This window comes from Cryptomeria japonica, chromosome 1 (assembly GCF_030272615.1).
Source record: "Cryptomeria japonica chromosome 1, Sugi_1.0, whole genome shotgun sequence".
Lineage (NCBI taxonomy): Eukaryota > Viridiplantae > Streptophyta > Pinopsida > Cupressales > Cupressaceae > Cryptomeria > Cryptomeria japonica.
This window is the reverse complement of record NC_081405.1, coordinates 260,175,398-260,192,392: the sequence shown is the minus strand read 5'-3', so window position 1 is coordinate 260,192,392 and position 16,995 is coordinate 260,175,398. Positions and strand designations below refer to the sequence as shown.

The 16,995-nt window shown below is 37.4% G+C and overlaps 1 protein-coding gene across 2 annotated transcripts; it reads left to right on the top strand.

The window, feature by feature from the left end:
* Window positions 1-390: 390 nt before the first annotated feature.
* Window positions 391-15,743, top strand: LOC131073780 (succinate dehydrogenase subunit 5, mitochondrial). Of its 2 annotated transcripts, none has more exons than XM_058010279.2 (5): window positions 391-569; window positions 707-886; window positions 14,182-14,507; window positions 14,813-14,998; window positions 15,212-15,743. In XM_058010279.2, the coding sequence occupies exons 2-5, from the start codon at window positions 724-726 to the stop codon at window positions 15,266-15,268; spliced, it is 732 nt and encodes a 243-aa protein (XP_057866262.2). In that variant the 5' UTR covers window positions 391-569; window positions 707-723; the 3' UTR covers window positions 15,269-15,743. The 2 variants fall into 2 exon arrangements, with proteins under 2 accessions (XP_057866262.2, XP_057866261.2); XM_058010278.2 differs by having other exon boundaries at window positions 393-569; window positions 701-886.
* Window positions 15,744-16,995: the final 1,252 nt, after the last annotated feature.

Below are 16,995 nucleotides of genomic sequence, written 5' to 3'. Positions count from 1 at the left end.
TGTAGTCAACAAAATGTCTAGTGTGATCATTTTGTGTTTTTTTAAATGATTTGTGTGATCATTTTGAAAAACACAAAATAGTCACATGCCTATCCAAATCCTAAAATACACCAAACATCTAGACATTATAATATATGAAAGATATTGATGTCTTAATGTATTTTAGAGTACGAATAATCTTTTCCATCGTAAACATTTGCTAGCTGAATAGCCAGTTTTTCATTTTCCCTTATTTTATTGTTGTTTTTTGTTCAGTTAAAACTAGCAATAGGTATTTACACAAAATAATCACATGCCTATCCAATTCCTAAAATACACCCAAAAAAATATTGATGTCTTAATGCATTTTAGAATGCTGATAATCTTTTCCATCATAGACATTCTGCTGGCTGAATAGCCAGTTAGTCATTTTCCCTTATTTTATCGCATCGTTGTCTGTTGTTCAGTTGCAATCAGCAATAATTTTTAGATGAAAAATTAATAGCGGTGCGCCATATAACGCTTCTTCGCATTACGCAGCCTTAAGGAAGGAAGGAGCCACAGCATTTTTTCTTCTTTTTCAGCAAGAGGTTCTTTCTTTTTGCCTTTTGATCATTGTCTTCTTTTCTAGTCGAATTTTTATAAAATAAATTAATTTATGTGGCGCAAAATGTGGTATTTTGTGTTAATTTGGCTGGGCATTTGTGTCAATTTGCGGCAGTGACAGGATCAGTTAAAGGAAGGATGCTGCGAGGGGCGGGACGGAGGTTGATCTCTCACGGCCGCTCGAAATCGACGTTGCCATTTTCATCACCGACTCTGCTAGGAAATGTTGATATCGGATTACAGGAGGAAAGAAACACTCAGGGATTTAATGGCTCCTGGAAATCTCGCTTTCTTTTTCACGGTTAGTAGATCATATTTCTTTTTCATTACTGTTGATTGCATGGACTCCCCTTTTTTGGGTTATCTTCGACCTAATTGCTACCAAGAGTTGTATTCACACCGGCTCCATATTCTTTGATTTGATAATTTCCCCTTTCATGTTACCATTTGACACAGTTGGGGATTTTTTTTGGCTTTATTATTAATTAAATCTTTCCCTCAGAGTAACGTTGGATTTTCAGTAGGCCTCTATCTGTTGGGGCTTATGTCACATGTGTACAATTTGTTTTTAAATTTTAATACTTTGTGATCTCTTGTCCGTGGGTTTTGCTCCTGCGACTTCACACTGAACCTGCCTATTTTCTTTTACGGCTCGAACTCATCCTATTTAGAAAGTCGGGTGCAATATTTTATCCAATTTAAAGAATTCATAATGTCTCAGGGTTTCAAAAGCCCATTTGTTTTTGCCTCTGGAGCTCATCGTATTTGTCTTTGCGAGCTAATAGACTATTTCTCTCCTAAGGGTATTAATAAAATGATTTCATTTCTCCAGTCTATCGAAATGCTGTTAAACAATCCGGTCAAAACTAAACAGAACAAGTAAAGATTTTCTATTAACCTGCATGTTTAGTAGTTCAATAAAATTTTCTAACTGCATCTAAAAAGCAATGGGAACGCCCAAGCTTATTTTTTAAGAATGCCTGCTGAGTCTTGAAACTGTGACAATAGTGCTGTGAGTGCACCGTCTCACTTCTAGCTCACAGCTTAATGGGCTTGAGAACGCTCAACATTGTTTTTGAACAGTTGCAAAAATATTGTTCTTGAGAACTGTGGTTTTTCATGCGAATTTTTTTGAAAATGAGCTAAAGAAATCTGATATTTTACAATGAACAGATCAATGGTTATTTGATTCTGTCAATTAAGCCATGTGATTGATGGGATATAGATTTTGTAGGACTGTTAGAGATTGGGATATCGGTTGTGTAGGAACACCTGTTTTGCCAAAAGATTCATAGGTGATATATTCGTTTTATAAGATCTGCTACAGAGTTGTTTATTGTGTGGGTAGAAGTTCAATATGTACTATAGATCTCCAATAACAATAGCTATATTATTAAGAAGTTTTAGATATCCTCCACATTTGAACTGAGGGACAGACTTCGGGAATAGATGCATTGCAGTCTTTATGATGAAATTTTCAATGTATGATAGATCCTTTCTTCTTTGAGCAAATGACCAATTAAAAAGATGATAAGATCTTCTGTTTTTAACATGGGGTAAAGACATGAGATCAGGCAGGTCTATTATCGTGTACCTTGCCACAGCACACTTTATGATAAATGAGCTCTTCCCTATAAAGCTCATAGTTTATTTCAATGTTTTCTTTAGTTTTAGGTTCGTAGAATGTGATCGAATTTTCTATGTAGAAGAGACCACTTTTGTCACACGTGACAAAGAAATATGAGCTAAAACAAAATCCATTTTGTCAACATATTCAATTGTAGATTTTTTTTAGTTTTTGTGTGATTTGACCTTCTGTGGTTTCTAGTCATCTCCAAGACTGGTCTCGATAAGTGGTTGTCACAATAATGATATTTTTCCTCATTTATCATTTATGTTAGCAATTATTACAAGGGAATCCACTTCTTACCACACTAGCACTTTTAGTTCTAAGCATTTGCTAGTGGGGAAGAGGAATGGTAAATACAATTCACTACTTTGTGCTCTTTACCCTGTAGCCTCTTTCCCCACTGGTAAAGCTTTTGTAGTATGCGATGCCTTGGAACATGATTCTTACCATTAGGAATTAAGCCAATTACAATGCATTCATGTACTTGTTAAGTAGGTGAAGGCTTTTTATGGATTTGAACTAGGTTTTTCTATTTTTGTGGAATTGAACCGATGTGGTTTCTAATCATCTTGAAGGTGATATCAATAAGTATTCTATTTGACATTTTTTCTCTTTTATGTTGGTAAATATTACAAGGTGATGTAATGTCCCCACCTAAAAACTAAAAGCTGAATTAAACCTAGTGACCATCTTTTTCTGTGGATTTTGGGAGCATCTTTTAAAGGGGATTGGTTCTGCTGGTGTTATGAGGTGTCAAGCAGTTGATATATCTCCATTGAGGTGTGTCAACTAGACTATATGGCTTCTAACTGCAGGTGCATGTGAAACTCTTTTCAGAAATATCAAAACAACTACCAAGTATTTGTGTGATGAATTAATAAATACTGCAGAAGGGGTCTTCAAAGTTTCAAACAGCTATGAACTAAAAGAAGGTGTAAAGCGGAAAATCGCGAGCGAACCCTAAGTGTTCCCCCCACCACTCCGAGGAGAGGGGAAGGAGGTCACTTAGGATTGACGGTTTTCACTTAGGGGAGACTTTACATTCAAAAGAGGGGTTGAAACCCACAAGATCCAATCCCACACAATGCAAGATTGGATTCTAAATGAGTTTCAAGGGTTAAGACAGCAAGGCTACCCTCTTTTGTAAAGAATGTAGATAAAAGGATCAAGCTAGGAATGCATAGAAAGTGAGAAAGATTCGCTTATAAACAGAGATAGGGATATAGGATGAAGCTGCGGACCTGGAATTAGCAGTAAAATGTCGAGACGGCGCTGTCCTGCAAATTTGAGCGAAAATTGACAGGACGATGGCGCTCGGCGTGCACACGGTCCTCCGAAAAATCCGCGAAACGAAGGGGGATCTGTTCGTCTCTGCACAAGGATTCCAGATCTTCAATTACAGCTGCGTACCTGCAACCTACACACATAAAAGCGAAGACGATTGGGGGGTTAGGGATTAGGGGTTTGCCCTTAGGTCAAACCCCGGTTTTGGAATTAACCAAGAAATGAGAAATGCTGTAAATGTAAATGATTGTAATGTAAAACAAGTACCAGTACCTTGTTGTAAGAATGTTTGTATTCTTACATGCGAAGGTGTAGATGTTGTTGTATGTTGTATGTTGTATGTGATCTCCTCTTCAATGGTTGAATCCTTTGTCTTGAATGCAACACTTAGCCTTGAATGGAGACTTAGAATGCTCAATTGCTTGAAGAAATGCTTGAATGCTTGAATGCTTGAATGTTTGAATGTTTGAATGTCGCTTCCGCCTTTTTTCCATCTATCTCCCAAAATGGGAGAGGAAATGTAGTTTATATACTTGCCAATTAGGGTTGATAGACTGATTTTTCCGACCTTAGGCCGACCAGGAAACAATATTTTCCAATTTGCAAACTAAAAGACCCGAAGCCCCATAAGAGACTGGGCCCAAAATAGGGCTAGGGACCAGGGCGCTGGGCGCCATGGTCCCACCTCCAAGGACAGCAGGGTGCAAGGAGGATCAGGCCAGGGTGCTGAAAAATGCAGTTTTTGATGTCATGAGCAAGTTTCGAGGTCTCCATTCAGGTTTCGTGTTGCGTCGCCATCGTGAAGACCCAAATGCAGTCGAAATTGCAAGTGTCGCAATTTTAGGACGCTACATTTAGCCCCCACTTTAGCGGGAGTATAAGCGTACGCTCATACTTCCGGTAAAGTACAAGGAAACAACATTGAAAAACTTTCACCACGTCAAGGAGGCAAGATACACCAAGCCCCCATTGGACTAAGGATCTTACGACTTCGATTGACAAAGTAAAAGGGAAGATCACGAGGGAGAACCATGACTATCAGTAGTAAGGTTCCCTCACTATGAGTCATGCAAGAGAAATACCAAAAATTTTCAAGGCAAAGCTAAGTTCGCCAAGAAGTTTTCAAGTATCTTGAAGGGATAGACGGGGTGTATGCCCCCCTACGTTAAAGCGATCGCACACGCCTCAACGGGGGTGATTGCTTTAACGTAGTGATACACATAAGAAATGAGAAGGGAAAGGAGCACGTTATCACAAAGATTTAGCCCCCAAGTGTGAGATAAACCCAAGGATAATAGACACAAAGCACAAAGCACGAGGTGACTTCGCTTTCCTCGGGGTCAGTATGCTGTATGATAATTCATGTATATCATATGTATGTATGCATAATTGTTCTTCATTCCCCAATCAAGGAAGGTCACCTAGAAGAAGGGAACACATGTGTCTTTTGAGTCAACATGAGAGAGACCAAAAGAGATCTCAATGCTTTGCATCGTCCTCAAGTAGACAACACTAAGGACAACAAATAGAAGAATGAGAATAACACATAGAAGAAGTAACAAAAGAGAGGAGGAGAGAGTCTGCTATGCTAATGAAACTAGTCTAGCACGTCATCTACCCCCCGATCTTGCTGATCAATGTTTCGGGAAGGTAGGGAACACGCTAGAGGAGGAACATCCAACACAGCAGATGGAGCTATCACAAGATCCAAACAAGGGCTATGTTCATGTTCCAAGCCACGTTGTTCTTGTCTAGGAGCTAGGATAAGTGCTTTAGAAAATTCGTTAGATAAATGGTTATCAATATCAACAAGTTCATATTCACTATCAGAAGCAAGAGAAGTAACATTTTCATCATGAATAACATTTTCATCTATATCATCATCAAGATTTATAAAAATAGGATCTTTAACTCGCACAGGATCAAGACCATCATGCATCTTATGTTTAGGAGATTTTGGAGAAAATGGAATAATGCTTGTTGAAGGTGTTTTTGGGGATTGCAAAGTTTGAGAAGCAGCTGCCTGAGCTCTAAGATGACGCTTTCGTCGGCGTTCACGTGCAGAATGATTTCGTCTAGTCTTAGTAGGAAGTGGAGAAGATTGAGGAGGAGGAATGTTCTCATCCTTATCACTTGGGTGTTTAGGTTGTGGTCTCTTAGGCTGGATAATAGGAGAAGAGGAAGGTCTTTTCTCTTTATAAAAGGAAGGAGGAGGAACTGCTCCATATAAAGGAAGAATATTTGGTTTAGGAAGGAGACCAAGTCCATCATGACGAGGAGGTATAGGTCTACTTTTAGAAAGTTTATTAGGCATAGACATAGTCACATCCATAGGGATGGGTTGGGAATCTTCTTGAGGAAAGACATTAGTTTTATCTTTCAAAGGAAGAACTTCCTTCTCAAGAATGATAGGAATATCAAGTTTGGGTGTTCTAGGTTCACTTAGAGATAGGATCATATCTGTTTTCCACTTTTGATAAAATTTGAAAAGATGATCACTTCGCGGAGGAAGAGATTGGAATTGTTTAGGCCAAAAATAATCAATAGGAACGCTAGAAGTTCTTTCAGCTGGTTTAAAGAGACTATGATTGACAGTAACAACTTCACCATTATGGGGAAATTTCAAACACTTATGAATAGGAGAAGCAATAGCTTTCATGGAAGATAGCCAAGGATAGCCAAGCTTCACACAAAATTGTTCGGATGAAGGAATAATAGAAAAGTTCACATCAAGGGATTTGTTATGGACCTCAATAGGTAATGTAATAGAACCAATTGCAGGAGAAGAAAATGCATCAAATAATTTCACAACCACATCTGTTTTGTCATAGATCACTTGATTCAATTGCAAAGTAAAAAGAAATTCTTCAGTAATAACATTAACCATGCAAGCAGGATCAATAAGCACTCCACGGCAAGGTGTATTCTTGACTTTTGCAACTATATATAAAGGACCATCAGGTGCCCTGATAGTTTCACTAGAATCAAATGTGATGGAAGGTTCTTTAGGGTTTTCTTGCTGCTCTACAAAGTTAATCACATTCGGAGTCATAGACACAAGACCATCAGATGAGAAAGAGGAATCATTAGTTTGAATCACATTAGAGGTATGAGAAGGTAATGGATCAGTAAAAATCTGAAGATTTTGGTTAGGAGGAGCTACAGATGTGTTGCCTTTATCATTCACTCCTGAAACAGAGATGGCATTATTATCAATCAAATCTTGAATTTTACCCTTTAAAGCAAAACATTTTTCAGTATCATGCCCAGGTTGACGATGAAATTGACAAAAAGATTTGTTATCAAAATAGGGTGAATTAATCTTTGTAGGATCAATTTGCTTTATAGGAGGAAGAGTAAGCACATTTTGTTCCAATAACTTATTCATAATACTATGCAATGATTCATTCAAAGGAGTAAACTTTCTTTCTTTCTTGAAAAACTTAGAAATAGGAGGCACACCTGATGCTGCATTCACATTGTTGTTGATGATGTTTTCATTGAATTTAACGGACTCTCTGTTCGGTTTAAACTTCCCAAATGGTTGTTGACTACTATCACCCTTATCACTCGGAGCCATAGGATGTGATTGTTCCATTTGACTCACAGTCAGTTGATAATTGTGAAGAGTTGCACACAACTGTTGGAAAGAAGTAAACTCAGAAAACAGAAGTTTATCTCGAATATCTTTTTGTAAATTAGAAATAAAGATTCTTTGAATATCGTTGTCAGGCACTGGAAAAGAAATTTGAGCATACAAATGCTTATATCTACCAATGAAATCAGTCACTTTTTCTTTAACACATTGTTTACAATGCATTAAATCAATCAAAGTAACTTTAGGACTTATATTGTTTTGAAATTGTTGAATGAAAGCATTTGCAAGTTGTTCAAAAGAAGTAATAGAATAAGAAGGCAACGAGCAATACCATTGTAGGGCTTTATCTCTTAATGTTCTAGTAAACAGTTTTGCAAGCAACCTTTGGTCATAAGCAAAATCGGTATATATTGTTTGAAAAGTCTTAACATGTGTTAGAGGATCACCTTTACCATTATAAAGCTCCAAATGCGGGATTTCAACATGTTTAGGAGGGATAGCTCGAACAATGTCAAGAGAAAGTGGGCTCGCAACATCAAATGTGGGCACACTAAACTTAGATTGATTCATAGAGACAATTTGTTGCTGTAAAGAAGAGACAGTTTGTGCAAGATTGTTAATGGTCGCTTCAGTCGAAGAATTCATATTAGACGTGTTAGATTGTGATGGAGGTATTATGTTATTGAAAGAAGGTATTGATTGAGAGTAAGGTGGCGGGACACTATGATAGTTAGTCATAGGAGATGATTGGAAAGGAGGAACACTACAAGGAGGAATGGAATGGTTGAATGAATTGCCCCCTTGCGCCAGGTTCATTTGTGGAGATGTAATAGGAACACTCATTGAAGGAATGAATGAAGAAGTCGGATTGAATGAAGGAAGAGGGTTAATTGAAGAGGAAGGATTGCCCCCATGACTGGTAATCATAGGCGGAATATCTTGTATAGAAGTAGTCATTATGTTTGATGTAAAGGTAGGTATACTAGCAATAGAAGTTGTCAAAGGAATAGAATGATTGACTTGAGTGGGAGGTTGTGTATAACCTAAAGTTTCGGCACAACTCTTCATAGGCATCACATTCAAATCCACAATGTGTGCAATACCACGCAAAATATCAATTCCATTCTTATCACTTTGAACCATACGTTTTAGACCCTCAATTAATGAAAGAGCTTGACTATCGGGATACTCATGAGACATCCATTGGTGAAAATCATCAAATTGGTTATCCAATTTCGAAAGTTGTTCTTCAGAAACCTCATGGAGAGCTTCTTCATCATTAAGAGGATTAGAGGAATTACCCGTTTCCTCGTTAAAAAGGCTATTCAAATTAGGTTCCATCTCCTCAGTAATTAAACCTTGGAAAGACTTAATTCTACGGCTTCGTCTAACGGGAATAGTGTAAGTAGGGCTTCTCGTTGTAAAACTCATGCACTAGAGAGAGAGAAGATTTTGAATTTAGAGGTAGCAAATTTCAATAAAATCAGCCAATCTCCTAGATTTAAGCTGTTAAATGCAATCACGACAATCTCTCGAAATTTCGGAAAAAAAATCAGGGACCGTGGCGTTCGGAGTGCACACGGTCCTCGCAACTTTTTTCGAAATTTGCAGGGATGACAGTTATGATGATTTTAGAGCTAATCTGAAAAAATTGAGTGATTTTACGATCTGTAGATAGGCCAAATTAAAGTTGCAATCCCAAAATTGAACCCTACCAAGATTGTTGAAAAAATGCAAAATTTGAATTTTGAAAAAGAGAGGGAAACTGAAATTTTGAATTTTATGATTTTAGAGGGAATACCAAAAGCAATGCAAGTTTCGAATTTTAAAAGTTGACTCAATTTCACGCAAAATTCAATTTTGAGAGTGGAAATCAAGATTGGTGTAATTAAGCACTTAATTTCAAAAGTCACAAATTGCAAGAATTTGAATAAAGCACTGAAATTTCGAATGAACGCCAACACACTTTTTAGATTTAGGATAGTAAGAACATAATTTTGACACAAAATTTCAATTTCAACAATTTTTGAATGATTAGAAGCCTTAATCTAAGCAATCCCTAGACCAACTTTGACTTTAATTTTGAAAGTGTTGTAATTGATAAAATCAGCCAAAATTCTGGATTTTAGCAGAAAAATACAGTAAGATCTAACTCCCGAAATTTCGGAAAAAATGTCGGGGACGATGGCGCCCGGAGTGCACACGGTCCTCGCAACTTTTTTCCAAATTTTCAGGGATGAAAGATATTATGATTTTGTTGCGGAATCCAAAGTTATAGCTGATTTGGAGATGTTTTGATCAATGAAATTATTAGTCAAAGGTTGAATCAAGAGGGTTTCAAAAATTAGGGTTTTGACACTTAACCACTTAATTTTCAAAATTAAAGCACAAATATGAATTGATAATTTGTAATAGAAGGGCAGATCTGAAACAAGCATTAACAATTAAACATTTCACAAGTTCAATTTTTAAAAAGAAAATTTTAGGGTTTTTATGCAATTAACCTCTAAAATTGGCACAAGATCAAACATGGAAATGTAATCAAGGCATCCAATTTTTCAGATCTAACCATGAATAATCAGAAAGGATGTTCACGTCGGGTTCACCAAAATGTAAAGCGGAAAATCGCGAGCGAACCCTAAGTGTTCCCCCCACCATCCGAGGAGAGGGGAAGGAGGTCACTTAGGATTGACGGTTTTCACTTAGGGGAGACTTTACATTCAAAAGAGGGGTTGAAACCCACAAGATCCAATCCCACACAATGCAAGATTGGATTCTAAATGGGTTTCAAGGGTTAAGACAGCAAGGCTACCCTCTTTTGTAAAGAATGTAGATAAAAGGATCAAGCTAGGAATGCATAGAAAGTGAGAAAGATTCGCTTATAAACAGAGATAGGGATATAGGATGAAGCTGTGGACCTGAAATTAGCAGTAAAATGTCGAGACGGTGCTGTCCTGCAAATTTGAGCGAAAATTAACGAGACGATGGCGCTTGGCGTGCACACGGTCTTCCGAAACGAAGGGGGATCTGTTCGTCTCTGCACAAGGATTCCAGATCTTCAATTACAGCTGCGTACCTGCAACCTACACACATAAAAGCGAAGACGATTGGGGGGTTAGGGGTTAGGGGTTTGCCCTTAGGTCAAACCCCGGTTTTGGAATTAACCAAGAAATGAGAAATGCTGTAAATGTAAATGATTGTAATGTAAAACAAGTACTAGTACCTTGTTGTAAGAATGTTTGTATTCTTACATGCGAAGGTGTAGATGTTGTTGTATGTTGTATGTTGTATGTGATCTCCTCTTCAATGGTTGAATCCTTTGTCTTGAATGCAACACTTAGCCTTGAATGGAGACTTAGAATGCTCAATTGCTTGAATGCTTGAATGTTTGAATGTCGCTTCCGCCTTTTTTCCATCTATCTCCCAAAATGGGAGAGGAAATGTAGTTTATATACTTGCCAATTAGGGTTGATAGACTGATTTTTCCGACCTTAGGCCGACCAGGAAACAATATTTTCCAATTTGCAAACTAAAAGACCCGAAGCCCCATAAGAGACTGGGCCCAAAATAGGGCCAGGGACCAGGGCGCTGGGCGCCATGGTCCCACCTCCAGGGACAGCAGGGTGCAAGGAGGATCAGGCCAGGGTGCTGAAAAATGCAGTTTTTGATGTCATGAGCAAGTTTCGGGGTCTCCATTCAGGTTTCGTGTTGCGTCGCCATCGTGAAGACCCAAATGCAGTCGAAATTGCAAGTGTCGCAATTTTAGGACGCTACAGAAGGAAATCATGGAGTGTAAAATTGTGGGGTCAAGGGGATTAAAGCTGCAGTCATAGATAAAAGGCAAAACACAGTGATACACCATGATGGAGGCACAGCCAACGATCATGTTAGTATTAATTAATACTATAAAATAAAATTAGTAAAGTTTACCTATCAAGGGGCATTTGGAGAGTCATGACTATTGGAGGAAGACCAGGCAAGGAGTAGAGACATCACCGGGAATACATTTTATACCTGATCATCACTGCTTGTGGAGTGTGGACTGTAGTTCAAACAACTTGAGGAACAAGACCCCTTTTTAGGTTAGAAATTAGATGACAAAACCCCTCCAAGTTTCATTGATGAGTTATTGATGAGTTAGTGCATGAAAGCCCGTGATTTAGACAGGTTTTGGAGACATTTCAAAGGCATTTAAGGGAAGATTAATGCTGCAGATTTGGGACAAATTAAGAGCAGATACAAAGGATAAGTTCAATCTTTTCTGAAATATATTCTAAGCATTATATCTGAATTAGATAATAAACTTTGAAAACTGCAATAGCTGGGTTGATTTCATGTTTATAGTCATTTGTACAACTATTATTGTGAGCCAAGATTCATTATATTTAAAGAAAGATAAAAAACATAAAGCAGGACAGTACAGGTGAGCGGATGTGTTAGTGTACAAGCACCATGAAGAATTTGTTATTATGGGGAGGAACAATGATTACATTCCCTGCATTGGGCTTTTCACCCTTTAGTTCTTTTCCCATTCATAGCATAAGGTACGTAGGCTACATCTTTCATCTCACTAGAAGTTGAAAACTGCTCTATTGATAACTTGGTCCCCACTAAAATAGGTACACACAATGGTTTGTAAGTTGTCATGCTAAATCTCTCTAGAGTCTAAACACTAAGTTCACATGCTCTCTCTATCTCTTCTGATCTCTATGCTCAAGATGACATTGGTAGCCCCTCAATCTTTCATCTCAATATGTGCTGGAAGATGAGTCTTCAATTCATTATCAACAAATGATGCAGTTGTAAGGGAAACAATCACTATCCGTAGATGCAATTATTCGATTTGGATCTCCTAGTGCAATTACAAAAGAATAAAAAGGCTTGTACCACATCCTAGGTGATTGTTTAATACCATATAATGATTTCAACTTTCAAACTAAATTTTCTTCACCTCTTTCAATGTAGTGCTTGGCCATGTCATATAAAATTCTTCCTTCAAATCACCATGAAAGAAAGTTGTTTTTACATCCATCTATTCAATTTCAAGATCAAAGTTGTTGCAATAGATAATAAGAATCGAATGAATGTTAGCGTAGCAATTGGAGAGAAAATCTCACCATAATCAATTCCGTCAACCAAGGAATATTTCTTTGCAACCAATCTTGCCTTGTACTTCTCAACATTGTGAGTTCAACCAATCTTTTATATGAGCACGCATTTGTATCTAATAGTCTTTCATCCATCAGACAAAGATACTAAGTCTCATGTGTCATTTTTCATCATTGTAGCCATCTTCTCATCAATGGTCACTCTGTAGGATTGCATTATCTATATCACTTTGTAGCATTGCATTATCTATACCCCTAGCCTCCTTCATAGTCCTAGGTTAATCAGTGTTAGAAGCAAAAATATATCTTTAATCATTAGGAGTATACCTGTCTAGTTGCTGCCTTTACTGAGTGGAACCTCTTAATGATTGAGGTGGAGGTTCTACCATTTATTTAGAACACTTTGAACAATCTAAGCTTTCCTCTTATTCAGGTTCTTCGTGGGTTTTTGCTTCAATTTTCTGTCTTTTGATGTAATTGAACCACATCTACTTTTTGTCCTTTTTTTGGTGCAATATTTTGGAAGAGTATAAATTCTTTTAAGATAATATTTCTGCTATACAGATTTTTTTGGCCACAAGATCCCCGATGCCATAGCCAGTGAAGATACATTTTATAGCCTTGTTCTCCAACTTAGATTGCTTCTCTTTAGGCAGATGTGCAAATGCCTTGCGACCAAAGATTCAGATATGTCTCAATGAAGATTTTGTGCCTGACCACACTCTATAAGTGTCTTCTCAACAAGAATTGAGGTAGGAGATCTGGTAGCCAAGTAACAAACCATGGTAACTGCTCCTGCCCAACACTTTTGTTCTAAGCCAGGGGCACTAAGCATACTCCTAGCCCTCTCTACCAATGTCTTGTTCATTCATTTTGCTATTCCATTTTGTTGAGGGGTGTATGGAGTTGACTTATGTCTCTTTATTCTGTGACCTATATGGGATCTATTGAAATTTGTTGAACAAAGTTCACTGCTATTGTTAATTTTCCTACTAGCCTGATTTTCTACAATAGCCCTAAATTCTTTAAAACAACTAAAGAGTTTGGATTTACTTCTAAGGAAATAAATTTGTGATGATCATATTGAAAGCTTTTAGATGTGGCCACAAAACCATCATCCTCCATCCCAAGGGTATACAATTTCTTTCCTAGGAAAAACGTTTTTATCAGCGATGTAGCTTGATAAATCTCACCCAGTTTTTTCGAAATGTTCACTGGGGTAGTCTCTTCATGCACATTCGGCAATACTGGTTTGGCCAAATAGAGTCTAATGAGACTCTTAGCTTTTCTGTCCAACATGTCAATTTTCTCATTTCATTGTGGTAGGTTTGGATCCAGATATTGCAGCCCATAGATCGTACTCGAAAGCATATCCTCTATCTTGAGCTTCTAAAGCTCAAAGTTTGTGTTGCAGAATTTTTCCATCTCTATTTTACATGTTCTTGCCATTTTTTCCGCAGCAAGATCCTTTTCTGCACAAGCTCCCAGCCAATTCAAGATTAGTACCGAAAATCATTGTGCCTAAATTCTAGAAGCCAAGGTGATCAGGCCCATATATCAAATGAAAGGAAAGTAGAAGAACAACTCCACTCTCCAAAGCAACTCAATGTATTATTTAGTAACCAAGGTTACATTACACTTGCAGAGTCTAAGCCTTTATAGGAGTATCACCAACTGGAGATGATTAATTTGACAGCATAGCAACACCGACAAAACTTACTATCAAGCAATTGAGTTGCCTAACACTTCACTGAAGAAGCTAAGAGGCAAGTTTACTGTAGTTTGTTTACAGAACTTTGATTAGAATGCATACATATTATTCATTAAATGGTTGTTGCTTATGTCACATGATAGTCAGGAGCCCAATTGTTCCAGACTCTTGTTTACAATCAGAGTTTCCATAATTTGTTATAAGATATTTTATGTAGCAGATCATCTTTGTAAACTGTATTGAAGGAACTTATAATCCTATGCAGATATGAAATGCAGGTTTCCAGTTTCAGTCAGGACTCCCATATGGGCTCCTACACAGGCATTTAGTTCCGACATTAGTGTGTTTCCCCCAGTAACAGACCCTGATGTTAAGAGGGCACTCAAGGATGTATTGGCTTCGAATTGGGATGAGCTTGAAGAATCTCTCAAGTCTACTGTTATGGATGCTTTGTCAAAAGAAACAGATGATGAGTCTGGAAAAGAAGCTTTGTCCAATGTTTGGCGTGCAGCAGAGGCAGTGGAGCACTTCTCTGGAGTTTTAGAATCCTTGAGAATGGAACTAGATGAAATAAGTGGGTCCACAGGCGAGGTTTGTATCATCTTTTTAAATTTTTTGAGATACTTTTTAAGTAGATCTCATCGTTGAGTTTAAAATTTGAATATGTTTGCCCATGGTATATACGTTCAACAACAAAACTAGAATATAATGCATATACATGTTTGGAAAATATGTGCAGAATTTTCAATTTGAACATAATCGTTGTCAAAGTTTGTCAGTGTAAATATACCATGGCTTGCAATTTGACAAAGTATGCATACTAGTTTGGGGTTGTTTTGTATGCAACATGAAAACATGTTATCATATTTCTTATCAGAAGGGAGCTTCTTGTGCAGAATGTGAGACCCTTACCAGATGAACTTCAAGGTGCTTTACAGGCTGCATATAAACGCTACAGCAATTACTTGGATGCCTTTGGCCCTGAAGTAACTTACTTGAGAAAGAAAGTTGAAAATGAGCTGGGCACAAGTATGATTCATATAAAGATGCGATGTGCTGGGCTTGATTCTGAGTGGGGAAGGGTGAATAGAATTTACCAATGGTTTTGTGAGAAGGATTATGGCATTTTTTTTGAGTTGTACCATTCAGTAGTACTGAAACTAATATGAGATGCCAAATTTCATGTTGATGATGCACTAAGTTGTCAAAGTTAACCTTATCGCTGTTATTTGTTTTATTTGACTGCTTATTCATTCTAGTTTTATGAACTGAAGTTGCTGATTTTTGGTTGTCAGGTTACACTTCTTGGAACCTCTGGAATTTCTGGCTCATACATTGAACAACGCAGTTAGCCTTGTCAAATCTATCCCTAAAAAAGGGAGTGGAATTTTAATTGAAAATTTGCCAAGCCTCCTCTACCTTCTAACATTTCAATATATGTCATTCAGAAGGAAGTGATTGACAAGAAAAGCCGTTTGGAGTGTGATATATATTCTGGTGTAGAAAGGCTGTATTGATAGAGATTTTGCAACTTGTAGTTCAGACTACAAAGTGCATAAAACAATTGCTTTAGACATAATAAGTATTTCCTGCAATAAGGAATCTTCTTGATGGCATGGCTGGGTGTTTTGGGCTACTAAAAAGTTGCAAAGACTCTTAATATTCATTTATGTCTGATCTTAGGGCAAAGGGTTAGGTTCAACCATTTTTATTTAGGCAGCCACTTCCACGCACTTCTTCACATGCCATCTTGTCAATCATCGTATACAGTATATGACATTGGATTACACATTCATGTATTAAGGACAAAAATGTACTTGTTCTTTATTTTTGTTCATGTCCATTTTTCTACTTGCGATGGATTTAGAATGCATAGTGATTTTTCTATTATTGTCTTTTTAGTTTTCTTAATTAGACGCGTGAGTGGAATGGGGGGAATGGCCCTATTTTAGTTTTGAGTAGGATTGTGGACTAGTATAGGAGAATGTTAAAAGCCAGCACACACATGTTTTCATGACACATCCTTGTTTGTCTTGTATGAATTTAATTAGTCTTAATGAATGATATGTTATTTTTAGTGACTGGTAGGAACACTAATCTCAGTTGTTGACAGTTCATATATATTTTTGGTTTCACATATGATATATTTTAAAAAGTATCGTAGTGTCGAATAAATTCCTTGGAGTGATTATAGCTTTATCATAATACGAGATGGGGAAGGTTGTTAATCATTCAGAGCTGATGGATTCTTAATGATCATTCTTTTTTCTTGCTGGGATTTTTTGAGAGCTATGAATTTTTATTGTTATCAGTCTTTTTTTCTTGCTGGTATTTGGTCAAGTTCCCATAAAGGTTCTACAATGGTTACCAGGTTGAAGGGGTTCTATCCTCTCCTATAGAAGTTGAGTATCATGTATGTGGTTGTAGAGGAGGGGATTTGTCACCTTCCAAGATGATGAATCTCAGAGGACAAATCGATCTCCCGCTACCTCACTCGAACTGGTGTTAAGGTGAGCCAGGGGATAACAAAACTAATACTTATGCTAGTATGAAAAATAATTAAACAATATGAAGTACAAGAACAATGAAATACAAGAATCTGAATTAACAGAGCGATATAAAACTCAAAGTAGAATGTACCATAGAGTTAGGAAGCTCTCAGGTTTTTGGACGCTAGCACGACACGTTGTCGTCTGCGCAACCGGAAACCACATAAGCGTCTTGAGAATCAACAGTAACTTCCCTCCACCGTGCGGGATCTGTTTGCCACCTACACACACAAAGATGAGGGAAAATTGTTGGGGTTGTATAGGGGCTTGCCTCAGCCAGACCCCCATTTAGCTGTTTCCATTGCCATGGACAGCCAGATAGATAGATTGGAATAAAAGATAATTGGTAAATATGCAAATAGAAACTATACTTCTTTTAATGGAAGTAAACCCCTATTGCAAACAAACAAATTGGTAAATTGGTAAGTTAAATGCACCTAGATGATAGATACATTCAAAGATGAGATTGAGATATTGCATGCAATGATAAAATATGGATAAAAGATAAAGAGAAGACAAGGCGTGCAACC

Excerpts from the sequence above, each read along its gene's own strand:
- LOC131073780 (XM_058010279.2), top strand. The coding sequence starts at position 724 with ATGCTGCGAGGGGCGGGACGGAGGTTGATCTCTCACGGCCGCTCGAAA. Across the intron at positions 14,508-14,812 it reads TAAGTGGGTCCACAGGCGAG|AATGTGAGACCCTTACCAGA; the intron begins GTTTGTATCATC and ends CTTCTTGTGCAG. Across the intron at positions 14,999-15,211 it reads TTGATTCTGAGTGGGGAAGG|GTTACACTTCTTGGAACCTC; the intron begins GTGAATAGAATT and ends TTTGGTTGTCAG.